The 15,867-nt window shown below is 43.7% G+C and overlaps 1 protein-coding gene across 1 annotated transcript in view; it reads right to left on the reverse strand.

Moving 5' to 3' along the window:
- The window catches only part of Tbc1d8 (TBC1 domain family member 8), a 124,111-nt gene that overhangs the window by 73,410 nt on the left and 34,834 nt on the right, over positions 1-15,867 (reverse strand). Inside the window, exon 2 of the mRNA XM_042695461.1 lies at positions 371-481. Coding sequence (XP_042551395.1) covers positions 371-481 — 111 coding nt within the window. The remainder of the gene's footprint in view (positions 1-370; positions 482-15,867) is intronic.

The raw sequence follows: 15,867 nt of genomic DNA on the forward strand, positions 1-15,867 counted from the left end.
CATTGGTCACAAACAAAATTGCAAGGGATGACTCAATCCATGTCAACAATGTGTGAACATCCCAAAACACACTACACAAAAGCCTGGCATGCCCAAGTTCATTGCCCCCAAGTGCTTTTGATGGTTAAATAAGAGGCAAAGGAAGAGGTGAAAGTGAATAGGGGAGAGGGGAGTAGTGAGGGAATAGGAGGAGGAGGAACAGGAGGAAGAGTAGGAGGAGGAAGAAGATCTAACAAGGTTACCTTTAAGTGCTACTGACATGCAGGAACTCAGCATGCTTACAACACCTTAAGGTTTGGAACACTCCAAGTGAAACAAGACTCACCAGTGGCCAGGGCCCAGTACACATCTGATCCATTCAGTAACTCACCACATGCTATGGGAGAATAAACCTGGGACCCGGGAACTTGAAGCAGAATTCGAAACGGAGCAATCCGAGCATTGGAATCCAGCACTGCATCCAGAGCACCTACCAGGCGACCTTCAAGGGAAATAGAAGAAAGTGAGTCAGAGGTAGACCAGGCAGGGCAGGCCAAACGCAGTGCAGCTGTCTGCTAGGGAGGTTAGGGGAGGCCTCAGTCCAGCTAAACTTTAACTCACCACAGAAGCTCCTAAGCTCCATGAGGCCAGAGGCTTTGGCTGCCTTGTATGAACCTGTTGCCCAGCACTCAGAATCAGTTCACACCATCAGTGAGTAAGTATAACAAGGGCCCTGGACCAGTCACCTAATCCACGCAAGGTCAGAGGGAAGAGCAGCAGCTTTGGTCCCACTGCCTGATTTGGATCCTTGCTCCATCACTTCCAACCTGCGGGAGCTAATTAGACAAGCTACCTCTGTGTGCCCAGATTTCTTCATTTGCAAAATAAAATAATCACAGTATACAACATAGTATGGTACCTATCAGAACTGAGTTAGCATATCCATTATTTGATAAAGCTTCAGCCTAGGGGCTGGGAAGGTGGCTCAGTGGTAGAGCACTTGCCTTGCATGCAGGAGGCCCTAGGTTTGATTCCTCAGCACCACATAAGCAAAAAGAAAAAAGCCAGAAATGGCGCTGTGGCTCAAGTGGTAGAGCGCTAGCCTTGAGCTGAAGAGCTGAGGGACAGCACCCAGGCCCAGAGTTCAGGCCCCATGACCGGACCCAAAAAAAAAAAAAAAAGAAAAAAAGAAAAGCTTAAGCCTAAACATAAAAAATATTGAGTAGCTAGACACTGATGGCTCATACCTATAATCCTAGCTACTTATGAGACTGAGATCTGAGGACCGTGGTTCAAAGCAGAAAAGTCCATGAGATTTTATCTCCAATTAGCCAGTAAATTCCAGAAGTGGAGCTGTGACTCGGTGGGTATAGTGCCACTTGAGTGAAAAAGCAGAGGGAGAGCATGAGGCCCCGAGTTCAAGCCACACTACCGGTATACACACACTAAAATCTAACAACAGTTGAATCATTCAGAAGTAAGTTACTTTAGTATAGCTTACTAGGTATTGCAGAGTATGTTTCATCTTTGTGGTTATATAGGAATACAGAACCACAGAACAACCATCAAATGTGGATACATCGTCTATCCTCAGATCCCATTCACCAAGTGTTCAATACAGATGCTCCTGGACTTACAAAGGAGGCTTCACCCTAATAAACCCATCACAAGTTGAAAACATTAAGTTGAAGATATAAATACCCCAGCTTAGCAACACAGCACTCTGTATAGCATCAGTCATTTCCCCTCATGGCCACTGGCTGTCTCTGCCCCACATCACCAGAGGGTCCCACTGCACATCTGGGAAAAGACCTAAGTCCAACATTCAAGGTAGCCTCTGAACACAGACAGTTTTTGCATTATTACAGACAAAAGTTAATCCAACCTTCAGAAGCCAAAAACCACTTGTGCTGTGCTTTCTCTACCATGCTTCCAGTGCAGAATTGTACCCTGTACCCTCTCTTGGTTCTATAGTGTTGGAGACATCATGACCTTTGACTCAAAGGCCTTGGCACTTTTTTTTTTCCAGTGCTAGTACTGAAAGCTTGAATTTGGGGTTTAAGTGCTGTCCTTTAGCTTTTTCAATCAAGGCCATAGCTACACTTCCAGCTTTGGGGTAGTTTATTGGACATAAGCATCTCATGGACTTTACTGCTTGGGCTGGCTTCAAACCACAATCCTCAGATCTCAGCCTTCTAAGTAGCTAGGATTACAGGCATGAGCCACCAGTACCCAGCTTATGACCTTGACACTGTTGAAGATCACCAGGCGGTTCTTTTGAAGCACATCCCACAGTACTGACATCTCATCACATTATAGTCCAGGTTGTCTATCTCTAGCAAGAATCACTGGAGCAATACATCAGAGCAGGTAGCAGATAATTTTTATTTCTTTCATTCCTGATAGTGTACATTTGACCATTGAGACCACTGCTCTGTCATTACTCCTTTTTCAGTGTGGGATTCATAAGTATTTGGTAGAATAACTAGGCAAATCTCACATACCTCAAATATTCAACTTAAGCCTTCTATATCCTTCTTTTACTCACTGGTTACCTACATCATCTCTCTGACAGATACCCTCCTTTAAATTCTCTGACAGATACCAGGCTTTAAATTCTCACATACATGCCCCCTAAAATCTCTTTGATCTGCCTCACTTACAAGAAGAAACAAAGAGGCATGGCTTTTATAGCAACTCTTCTTGTGACCACCTGGCATTCTTGCCTTTTCCTGACTTGCAAAAGACTAAGTCTTCCAAAAGACTAAGAGAGCAGGAAAACTGTCTGTGGATAAAGGGGCTGGTACTGAATATAGAAGCTGAGTATCAGTGACTCTGAACACCAGAAGGGGCTGGGGATTACAGTTCTATATGCAAAGGATAGATGAAACACAGCCTGTTTGTCTAGCAAAGATGGGGGCAGGGGCGCACTAATAGAGAAGCTGATGGAAGACTAGAAAGGACCTAAAGCCCTCCCACCCTGCCCCATCCCACAAGCATGGATGCATCCATGGGAACCCGTGGCCTTTTCAACACAGAGATCTGCTGAAGAATCCAAACCTAATCCAAACTTAGATTTTTCTTTTTAAGGTTTGGAGTTGTTTTCTTGTGCTTGGGATCAAACCAGAGCCTTTTACATGCTACACGAGCACTTTACCACTGAGCTACATCCAAACCCCCACACGTGATTAGGTGAGGAGAAAGCCCTGGAAGATCCTTGACGTCATGGAGACAAGGAAGCAAGGAGGGTATGCAGCAACCCACCAGAGTGGGAATTTCCACTGGAAAGAGTGGTGATTTCTCTCACAGGCCCAGGAGATTTTGAACTTGGCAGGATGTCTTATGTTAACCCAGTCCCTTCAACAGGTAGGGCAGTGGAGAAGGGCAAAAACCACCAAAATGCCACACGGGGAATTCCAGACTCCACTCCAGCATGCAAACTGCTTAGAAAACCTACTTCCCAACCATACACCACGACTGAGAAGCAGGGACTTTTCCTGAACTCATGAGAGAACTGAAATCACAGGTCAAACCATAAGTCCACAATATAGAGATCATGGAGAACTGAGAGAGTCACAGTTGAGGTTGGCATGCCAGATGTAGAACCGATAGAAGCACATGAATGGTGACTCTGACAGACTTTGGGGACCAAATGCAGCCTTAAGGGGCCTCAGACCCGCATGGGTTTTAACACCAAACCACACCAGACTGGGAGAGGTAAGACTAATCTTTGTGTGAGAACTGCTGGGCATTCTCCAAAACGAAGTCCTACAATACTGTTCAAGGGAGAGATTGCCACTGTTTCATCCCAGCTGAAAAAGGGCATTCTTGGACTCCTGAGCTCATTCTCTGCCTCTTCTGGTTTTCCTGTCTCCAGAAGGAGGAGAATAGCTAGGAACTGCTTGGGAAGGTCACAGGTGCAGGGACACACAAGCTCACTGACAACTGAGATTTGCTGATATGATTATAGAACCCTTCTCCCCCTCCACCCCTGACTGCCTCCCCCAAATACAACACATAATGACTCAACTATCTGAAACATTTTGTGTGTGCCAAGTACTGGCGCTTGAACTCAGGGCCTGATGCTGTTGCTTAGCTTTTTTGATCAAGGCTGGTGCTCAATCACTTGAGCCAAAGCTCCATTTCTGGCTTTTTGGTGGTTAACCAGAGTAAAAGTCTCACATACTTTTCTGAGTCTGCGTGACTAGGATTACAGGAGTGATCCACCAGTGTCCAGCATCTGAGATGTTCATTAAGGAACCTCCAGACCAAACAGGAAATCCAAACAAGGACCTCTGAGGAATCTGAAACCTTCAACACCAACAACAGAGCCGAAGTTCTAGCTAGAACAGTAAAACTCTCAGCAAAGGGCTTCTTCCTGGGCTAGGAATGTGGCTTACTGGTAGAGTCCTTGCCTAGCATGCATGAAGCTCTGAGTTTAATTCCTCAGTACCATGTCAATAGAAAAAGCTGGAAGTGGTGCTGTGGCTCAAGTGTCATGAACTCAAAGTAAAAGAAAGCTGAGTTGCTATATCATTTTGAGATTAAGTGAACTTTATAACAAGAATAAAGAGGGGTACTACATCTCCACCACTAAGCAGCACAGGACTGTGTATACACATAACTTACGAGTTCTGTCTCAGGACAATTACACAGGCATGGTGGTGCGTACTTGTAATCCTAGCTACTTGGGAGGTGGAGATCAGTAGGACTGTGGTTCAAAGCAACATGGACAAAAAGTTATTGAGATACTGTTGAGGACAGTTGACACATGCCTATAATCCTACTTAGGAGGCTGAGATCCAAAAGATCAAGGTTCAAAGCCTACGCAGAAAAGTCCCAGAATCTCTATCTCCAAAATCACCAACAAAATGATGGGCTAGAGATGGAGCTCAAGTGAAGTAAGTACAAGGCCCTGAGTTCAAATCCTAGTACCACCAAAATAAAAGAAGAGAAGAGAGGGGAGAATCAATGACAAGGAAAATCTGAGAATCCAGCATGGCTAATGTAACAATAAAATGTCATGTCATCCTGAAGATGACCCAGCTGAAAACTCCTGATTGCATTTTTCAGCCTCTGTGACCACCTCCTTCACTAGACTCATGGCCACTTGCTCCATCCTTAAAGCATCAAGCTAAGTGGTTCTCTAATATATTTCTCTCTTTTTGTCTCTCTGTCTCTGTCTCTGTCCCCTGTCTCCCCCTTACCGCCCTCTTTCCCTCTCTTTGGATTCCTTCTTGTAGTTGTACTAACCCTTGTTGACCACACTGGGCCATCAGTAAAGTCCAGGATAATTCTCTATTTTGCCAGTTGATTTAGCGTGCCATATAACCTAACACACTCACAGGTTGGAGCCATTACTCAGCCTACTACAACAATCTACCAATGCCAGTTCATTAATTGTAACAAATTCAGCACAGTAACAGTAGATATGAATAATATGAGAAATTCAGTGTGTCAAGAACCCTTTACTGTATCACAGGTTTTTCATTTTTGTTTTGTTTTTTAAGCTAATACTGTTTAGAAAACGACCTCAAGTTTATGTGTTCAAAAAGGGAAAGGGAAAGGCTGACCAGTAAGTGCCCACCTATAAACAGGTAGATGCAAACTGAGGTTACAGAAATAGGAGGCTCCTACCTCTGAACACTTAGCCTGGGTGTGAGCCCAGAGCTCACAGGTGGAGCCATCCAGTGTGCAAGGCCGAACCACAGTGAAGATGCAGAACAGAAAAGCAAGGCAGTGAGTTCTCAGCAGGGTGAGGGGAGGGAGAAGAAGGGGAGGGAGAAGGAGAGAAGCAAGGAGAGGGAGAAGAGCCAGGGGAGAGGGGAAAGGGAAAGGGGAAGGGAATGGGGAAGGGAAGGAGGATGAGAGGGAGGGAGAACAGGAGAAGAGAGAGGAAAAAAGCCTTTAGCTATTAGAAAATAAAGATATCTACAAAGTTCAAATGAACTAAAGATAAATAATACCAATGCATCTGAGTGAAGCAAATATGTTAATAAGTTAAGCAAAAATGCAAATGCACAACTCCTAACAAGGGCATGCAAGCTTACTCAGTCTTTGGAGAAGGGAAATAACTCCATGGGTGTCTTGTAGGCAATATTCATCAGTAGGCTAATAACTAAAGATAATAACTTTAAAACACTGACTTCCTACACACTGTGTGCTTCTCTGGATGGACAGGAAGGAGAAGCCCAGGCTCTGAGCTCCATGGGCCACAACAGTTTAATGACAGGGCAACAGTTATTTTTAGAAGGATGATGGATCACATCATCCCTAAACCTACCCTTCATCTACACTGAGACCACTCTTCCGCCACAATGAGGACAAACTGGAAAATTCTTCTCCATTTCTCCAGGGAAAAGTCTCCCCCACCCCCGGTGCCCCAGGGCAAGGGGGAAGGGGCATGCGCAGTGCATCCTGGTTCCCCTGGGCAGCAACTCCATATGGCTTGTCTGGCACCACAGGAAAATCCTCCTGGCGTCCCAGCAAGCAAAGCACTCCTATTTTTAGGCTCTTAGAAAAACAATTCTGGCTGAGATAGATGTCGAGTGACAAGTTGTATAGTAAGGACCCAAACAGGGCTTAGTAAGACTTTGCTTCTATGTGTTGGTTCTGTGTTCCTTTTATCCTCACTGGATCTGGTATCCGAGGATGAAGTGACAGCCACTGAGGCAGGACAAGTGGAATACTAGTTGTTCCTTCCCATCTCTCTGTGCTTTTTGTCACCTCCACACTGGGTCTTGTACTTAGCTCAAGCAGCCTTGCTAAGTGCTCCGCTCCTACCAGAAATAGCTCCATAGCATAATCAAACCTTTTTTCTTTTTCTTTTTCTTTTTTTTTCCAAATGGGAACACTCATTTCATTCCCCACACAAAAATCATTGTAGTGAAAGTCAGAAGACAGTCTTTTTCTTCACTTGCAATAAAGAAAACAGATCTTCCTCAATGGCTTTGAGTTCAGACATACTCTATCAGAGCCCGATGATGGAAAAGTCCAGAGAGAGTCAAGAGCATCCCATCATCACACACCAGCTTTCGATGTATGACAGCAAGCTCACAGGGCATGGTGACCCTCTAGGAAGCCAGCATGGGATAGATCTCTGTGTCTTTGTTATTAGGCTGTTTGCTTTGGCTGTTGTTGCTGTGTTTGATGGTTAAGAGAAAAAAAGGTAAATTAGGAACTAGAGGGCAACCAGTCAAAAGGCTGGGATCTGAGTATCCAAGTTTGAAGCCAGTCCAGGCAGACAAATCCAAGAGACTGGATATCTAATTAACCACAAAGCCAGAAATGGAGGTGTGGCTCAAGTGGTAGAGCACCAACTTTGAGTCAAAAAGCCAAGTGTGAGTTAAAGCCCCAGTACCAGCACACAGAAAGAAAAAGAATGGAAAGGAAAAAGAGGAGGAAGGAAGAAGGAAAAAACAGAAGGCTAGAGGTGTAGTACAGTAGTAGAGTACTGCTTAGTCTGTACAAGGTCCTGGATTCAATCCTCAGCCCTTGAATACATACACACATACATAAACACACACATATAATAAAGGAAAAACTTACACATAAGAAGCCACAAATAAATAAAAAGGTCTCATGAAGTACTTTCTACTAATTAATTCAAAGAAATGTTGGGAGATGTTTATACTTTGAAAAAAATTAGCATTCATTAATTATGGGAGGGGGTTCATTGTGACATTCCCATACATGTATACAATAAACGCCAACTAAACTCATCCCCTCCCATCATTTATCCCTTACTAAAACAATTTTAGCAGGTTTTTGTTGTCCTATTTTCATACACACAGTCTCCTTTGACCCTATTTAACCTTTCACTGTTAGCCTATTCCTCACTTCTGCTAGTACCTACCCCACAACTGAGCCTGTTTCTCCTTGCCCCAACTCCTATTAGTCAATAGCTTTCATTGAGGTTTGATATTTGCATTTTTAATACAAAGATTCTTCCTAGTCTGAGTAATATCCCTCTCCAGATGAATAAACTGTTTTTCCCAAAGCATTTTATACAATCCAGTGTCCCTTTAGGTATGAATCCTTTATGGTGCCCACAAATCTCTTCTAAATCAAGAAATGCCACTATTTTCAGGAAGTATGGCAGATTAGCATGCAAAGCCACTGGGTAGCAACCAAATCACGAAGATCCTCTGGTGATGGCATCCTAAGTGATTCCGTTACCACTGTGTGGTAATGAGCTCATCTCGAATAACTAAGTGAACAACATGGTGATCATGTATCTGGCACAGCTGACAGACAAGCCAGCTGTATCTATAACTTGAGCCCTAGGGTCTATGAACATGTGTGCATTTCAAGGGCCCTGCAAGGGCAGGACTCCAGCCTTCAAGAACAGGCCAGACAGTCAACTGCTTGCCACACTCCAGATATGTGGTAATGATGACATCCACACAATAGCCCCAGGCTTTCTTAGGAAATCAAGAGGATAGTAGGATGATAGGGAGCCTTCATCAACCAAGGGGAGGGGGAGTGCTATATTTCCCAGACTATCCTATTTCCACTGCAAGTCAGACTGGAGACTCAGCTCAAACAATAGAGCACTAGCAAAGCTGAGAAAGCATCAAGTCCTGAGTTCAAATCCCCAGTAGGGGGCGGGGGGGATTAAAGCTAGACATGGTGGTACACATCTGTAACTATCTCCTAGGTGCTCAGGAGGTAGAGTTCAGGAAGATTGCAGTTTGAGTCCAGCCTCAGCAGAAGTCCGATCTTGATCTCGTTTCACCAAACAACCAGAACACAGAATTTCATACTGTAAACCTAGCTATGCAGCAGACATAGAAAGAAAGCTGGAGCAAAAACTGAAGACTCATCTGGAAAAATAATCAAAACACAGAGGACTTTCTGAGTTCTACTCCCAGTATTCCCTTACTCAAAAAAAGAAATCCTAACCTCATTCCCCAAATGAGAAACCATAAATACTTTAGAACATAAACGTGATCCGAGCTTGTGCTGCTCAACTCTGACATATTCCTCTAAGTGCTCCATAAATAACCCCTGGATGGAGTCCAAGCCGTCTGCTTTGTCTCAGAGTAAATGTAGGGGACCTGTTGTATAGACTCTAAGCAGGCCAACGTCATGCTCACAACACAAGACTGAAGCCTCCTGCCCAGAAACCACATCAAGACGGCCACTTCCCAGCATGAGCAGTGATCTCCCCTTCTCATAAGCACTTGTAGCTGGGGATATTATTAATAATTCTGCAAACACTTCCCAGACCTTATGCCTGCTGCCCACTTGGCTATGCACTGAGGCAAACTAGTCTTCTAGTATGTGACTAGATAGAGCCACTCAGGTTCTTTTTTTTTTTATTTTTTATTATGAAAATACCATACAGAGGGGTTACAATTACATGGGCAAGATAATGAGTACATTTCTTATCAAGCATTGTTGCTTCCTCCTTTGTTTCTCCTTCCTATCCCTTCCCATATCCCGCGCCCCCCCCCCCCCCACTCAGGTTCTTGTAATGAAGTATTTAAGTCTGTGAAAACAGAAGGCTACAGAAATGGTAGGGGAAAGAAAAGGCAAGACCTAACAAAGAGCTTGGCTCTAACACCTGATAGAATGTTTAAAAGAAATCCCAAGAGAGGCATGGGTGGCTGGCTCTCTCACACCTGTCCACCTAGCTACTCATGAGGCTGAGATCTGAGAATAAAGGTTCAAAGCCAGCCAGATCCAGGCAGACAAACCTATAACTCATATCCTATTAATCATTAAATAAAAAAAAAAAAAAAGCTGGGCACTGCTGGCTCACGCCTGTAATCCTACCTACTCAAGAGGCTAATATCTGAGGATCGAGGTTCAAAACCAGCCCAGGCAGGAAAGTCCATGAGATTTTTTATTTCTTTTTTTTTTTTTTTTTGCCAGTCCTGGGGCTTGAACTCAGGGCCTGGGCTCTGTCCCTGAGCTTCTTTCGCTCCAAGCTAGCACTCTACCATTTGAGCCACAGCACCACTTCTGGCTTTTTCTGTTTATGTGGTACTGAGGAATTGAACCCAGGGCTTCATGCATGCTAGGCAAGCACTCTACCACTAAGCCACATTCCCAGCCCTCCATGAGACTGTTATCTGCAATTAACTACCAGAAAACCCAAAGCAGAGCTGTGGCTTAACGTGGTAGAGCACTAGTCTTGAGCAAAAAAATCCTCAGTGACAGTGCCTAGGAGACACACACACACACACACACACTCACACACACACTAAATGAAACACTAGCTTTAAGAGGCTTAAGAATAAACTAATCCACTGCTACTCCCAGGCAATCGAGGATTGCCCACAGACTCTCCTGCACACTTGAGCCCTTCACTTCTCCAAAGACCATGATGAAAGGACCCAGCCATTCTGGGTATGAGCAGTTCATAGTCCTCCCTCAAGATGAATACACTCTTCCTGTCCCTTTGGGCTTATTCCATACCTGAAACCAGGTTTTCAGGCTCCAGACCCAAAGTCTAGGAGTGTCATATTAGATCTAGCCACTCACTCCCATACGCCAAATGAAGAGAAATGGTGAAGGGCAGAGAAAAGAGATTACATGGCAGCCCTGGAAGATTTTGGTACATCTCCAGAGGTGCAGACACTGGCTCAGGTTAGACAGGGAGAACTGGGGACATGGAGTAAGAAAAGTATGCATAGTTAAAAGAACCTCAAGGCGTGTGGCCTGGTTGACCCTTAGCTCTGTCTCTGTCTTTGAAGATCGTACAGGTGATCTGTAGCTTTTGGCTGTCCCTTCAAGATGGTAAGACAGATGATGCTACTGCCTGACTGATGGGCAAAACCTGTTCTATCTGGAACCCAAGGTGATGCTAAAGTGACTACATCAGGGAATGGCTCAGATCAAAGGTACAACGTAGGGGTTGTCTGAGTGTCCCACTTTAGTTAATTCACTGGCCAGCAAATGCAGCTTTTACCTTGCCACTTATATTATGGCCCCACATTGCAACCAGACACAATAGGGCAGGTAGCAGCAGGTAGAATTCTCTTGCCAATTTCTGTTACCTCACCAGAGCCAAGGCTCATTGGTGAAACATTGCCCTTGATTTTTCCACTTGTTGCAACAGTTTCTACTTTGAATCAAGTATTTTAACAGTCCATGTTTTGGTATCTGTGCAGAATGATACAGTAGCCTTCCCATTGAGTTTGATCATTTATCACAGTGTGTGTGCATGCACCTGCCGTGCACATGTATGCATGCATGCACATGCACACACACTGATACTGGGACCTGAACTCGGAGCCTACGTGCTGCCCCTTAGCTTTTTCTCTCAAGGGTGTCACTCTACCACTAAGCTACAACTCTGCTTCTGGCTTTTTGCTGGTTAACTAAAGAGTCTCATGGCCTTTCTTGTCCCACTGGCTTCAAATCACAACCTTCATACCTCAGCCTTCTGACTAACTAGGATTAAAAGTCACCCAGGACCAACAATTTACCACTTCTGATGTCCTGCGGGGGGGGGGGGGGGGGGGGGGTTGGATGATTGGGGTTCTTTTTCAGTTGTTTGGTTGTTGTTGTTGTTTGTGGATGAGGGTTTGCTACATTGATCCAGTTGGTGGAAAAAACCTGTGATCCTCCTACCTCAGCTTCCTGAATGGCTAGGATTACAGATGTGTGCTACAACAAACAGCCCTGACATCCTAAGTCACAAAGAAAACCAGTTACATGGGCTGAGAAGTTGGCTCGGAGGTAGAGTGCTTGCCTTGCATGCCTGAGGCCCTGGGTTCGATTCCTCAGCACCACATAAGCAAAAAGAAAAAAGCCGGAAGTGGCGCTGTGGCTCAAGTGGTAGAGCGCTAGCCTTGAGCTGAAGAGCTGAGGGACAGCGCCCAGGCCCAGAGTTCAGGCCCCATGACGGGACCAAAAAAAAAAGAAAGAAAGAAAACCAGTTACATAAAATAAACTTTCCAAGGCTGGAGGTATGGCTTAAGTGGTAGAGTGCAAAACCCTGAGTCCAAACCCCAATATCACTAAAAGAGAAAATAAAAATATTTTCCAAACCCTGAGGGAGAGACAAACAGGAAAAGATTAGGCAGATAGGGAAAGACAGCAATTGGAGAAAGCAACACTCTCTCCTCATCCTAGGACCCCTGGAGGTTAGAAACAGCCCACAGAGACAACACCCCTTCCCCACCCAGAAGACCCTGACAGAAGCAACACCCCTGGTGACACTGACATGCATCCCTCCCCCTTGGGGTGACGGGGATGGTGACCCAACTAGATACCAGAGCAGCTGAGATTCACCAAAAGCTATACAGGAGGGACCCCAGGAGCCTACATCAAGCTATAGAGTTCTATACATAGAGTTCTGTACATCTCATAGAGATGTCTGTACTTCGCCCTTCCCCTCTCCCTTGCCCAGGAAGCAAGTAGACAAGACATTATCAGCATAAGCTGGCCTCCAGCTGGCAGTCTTGGCTGAGGATTAGTACTAACCCACCAGTAGCTAAGAGGCTTGCTTCAGTTTCCTTGGCATTGTACTCTTACTTTCAAATCAACTTTACTTCGGCATCCACTTCTCTGACCTCATAATTTTTTATTCGTTGGAGAAAGGAACTCAAGACCCGTAAATGGTATCATTACCTTAAGAATATAAGTGTGAATTTCAATTTGTCCTATTGAAACAATTTTTTCTTGACTAAAAAGTTAATCCATTTTATTGCAAATATTTTAGAACATGAGCTGGGAATGTGGCTTTGTGGTAGAGTGCTTGCCTCACATGCATGAAGTCTGGATTCGATTCCTCAGTACCATATAAACAGAAAAAGCCAAAAAGTGGTAGAGCATTAGCCTTAAGCACAGAGAGGTTCAGGGGTAGAGAGCCCAGGCCCTGAGTTCAAGCCTCAGGACTGGCCAAAAAAAAATTTTTTTAGAACATATTTAAACACAATACACACACAAGAAAATTAAATTATTCACATCTTGTCAATTAGCAAAAACCATTTGTTCTGTGTCCTTCTAGCTTCATTTCTAACAAGCCATAGTTATTCAGTACCCACTCAAAAGATACTGAAAAGTGGAAGACACACATGTGTGCATGCACACACTCACACACACACACACAAGCTTGAACATGAAATTCAAAGGACTCTCAACTCAAGTTGCAGGAAGGCTGCTAAACTTGTCCAACAAGACTCCTAGCATGTAGCACACCAATGTATTTGTCAGCCAAATTTAATCACAAGCACAACCCTTTACACTGGTAGGACCACAATTCTACCACCCCCACCTTGCAAAGCCACACACTTGGGTTTAATGGCCCTGTGCATAATTAAAGGCAGGAAATGGAGCTTCAAGGCATTCAACAATTTGAGAAAAATAAGTAAGGCAACAGGCAAAATGGAAATCAATAGGAGAGCCAGAAAGGTTAATGAATCAAGACATTTCCATAAGCTCAAGTTCAAAATGAAAGACAGGTGGCTTCTGGCATAAGAAAACTTCCCCCCCCCCCCAACCTGTAAAACTATAATCACATCTTGGAAAAGGAGATCACCTGTTTCATTAGGCTTAACAAGCACCATGCATCTCAATACAGTAACTCACATCCAGGTTTCCAAGCAAATGTCTAGTGAATGTGTGTTCTGTGCCAGACACACTGTAATTGATTGTGAGTCCTTCCCTAGAGAAAAAGAAGATAGAAACAGCAGCCAGCCAGGCCACAGAAGGTTCAATTGGTGTCCAATGTATGCAGACAGACCAAGAGACATCAAGCCTGGCACTTGGCACAATTGTTTCTAAACTTCACTAGGAAATCTTAGTTCTTCCTCACTTGTCAACATTTGTCTTTGATAACAGTGTCTTCTGGTATCAAATTAGATCTAATTTGCTACAGCTAAATGTTAGATGTTTTCTTAGTGGACATATAAAGGGATAGATAAGGGCATAAGGGCAGGGATCCTTTATCTGCTCCCAGCACCTGCTGTACTGGCTCCTGGGGTGCCCTCAATAAGTGTTGGCTCAGTGAACATTTTGAATGAGATAAACTCAAAGAATAGAGCTCTGCAGGCTCATTTGAAAGAAGCTGTTTTTCCATATGCTAAGTAGCTGAGTGTGTTCATCCACAGATCTGATCTTGAAATCCGATTACCCAAAGCCTGCCATCTGTCATTCTCCTTCAGTTACTAGCAAAACAACAACACTCCTGTGGTTTTGTTACAGTGAACCCGGAATCTTATCTTGAGCTGGGCAGAAAATACATGCTCCAGTAACTAAATGTACCTCAAGGAGTAAACAGTGCTTTTGTTCTAAGAAAAAAAAAAAAGTATATGGTACAGATGTCTCGGCAGACACAAAATGTCTTCTCAAGAGGCTGAGACTATTACAAACACACAGATAGGAATGTAACCATTAATTCCAGAAAAAATCAAGGGGAACACACTACTTTCCCCAGAAGAGGATCCACAAAAAGAAATAGCAAAGGAAAGTTGAGTGAAAAAGCACTCACAGTCAAGCACTAAGCACTGGTGGCTCACTCTTGGAATCCTGGCTACTCAGGAGGCTGAGATCTGACCATCACAGTTATAAATCCAGTCCAGAAATCAAGTCTAGGAGACTCTTATCTCCAATTAACCGCCAAAAAGCTGGAAGTAGAGGACCTTGATGGGGAGGGACTCAAGCAAGTGCAAGAGGCCCAGTCAAAACCCCAGTATGAGGGGCCAGGTCTGCAGGCGGTGCCAGGGGCCTGGTCTTGGAGGGACAACCGGCTTTGGAAAGATGAACATGGCAGCTCCAACCAATCACAGAGCCTGACAAAGATAGTCTCGAGATGCCTGCCAAAGTCTGGGACAGTGGCGGGCACCCCAGAGCAGAGATCTGCACATAACAGAAGATATTTAGCTTCCTGTGTTATACTGAACAAAACTCTTCCAGCACATACTTTCATTTTTCCCCAAAGAGATATTAGAGACTATTTGGAGCTTTTTTTTTTTTTAATTGTGAACATACTGTACAGAGGGGTTACAATTACATGGGCAAGATAATGAGTACATTTCTTATCAAGCATTGCAGCCTCCTCCTTTGTTTACCCTTCACATCCTATTTGGAGCTTTTGTCCAGGGATTCCTGGCTGCCCAAGAACTTGTACCCTGGATTTTTCTATTTCTTTTGAATTCCGCTCATTTCTACACTCTCAGCTTGCCATGTTGTTTTCTGATGAAGTTGTCAAATAAATGGTAGCTGCCTTTGAAAGAAGAGCATGTAAGCTGTATGGTCCAGAAACAACATACCTCGGGAATTAATGTTTCATGAAGTTGATCATACATAAAGGGAAAAAAAGAACCAGTGTCACCTACTATTAACTACTTTTAACTTTTAGGAAGTGCTTTCATGATTTATTTTCAGAAGTCAGAAAACATCTTTTAAAGCTAGCTGTGTTTATAAACCTGCCCCACTAAAAATTTGTACATAGAACATGGACTCTCTTGTATATACAATTATTTCCTCAACAAAGTGCAATCGAAACTAATGTGTACACTTGCAGGCTCTTCATTTATAATAGAATGTCATCACCGTTGCTAGAACACTGACATCATTCTTCTGAACAGAAACTGAAGCTAAATTTAAACCTTGTAGGTATTACTATTATCTTACCTGAGATAGAGATACTCATACAACATATGTCATATTAATCATATCATGTTTTAAGTTATTACATTCAGAGTATTTGTAACTTATTTTTGTGGGGCCTGTCATATGGCTTAGAATACTTCAGATATCTCCATATATTTAAAGTTAAAATTTTGAGTTAACTGTTCATGAAGGTTCCTTGGTATTTGTTTTCTTAAACTGTTCTTAGTACTAGTAGGAGCAGAAGTAGTAGTTTTAGTAGTTACCATAGTGCTATAGTGAAGTTAGTTTCTAGATAGTTTTGTTGTTGAGGGTCTTTTC

The sequence above is a fragment of the Dipodomys spectabilis genome, unplaced genomic scaffold (genome assembly GCF_019054845.1).
Source record: "Dipodomys spectabilis isolate Male_0828 unplaced genomic scaffold, ASM1905484v1 ptg000187l, whole genome shotgun sequence".
NCBI classification, from domain to species: domain Eukaryota; kingdom Metazoa; phylum Chordata; class Mammalia; order Rodentia; family Heteromyidae; genus Dipodomys; species Dipodomys spectabilis.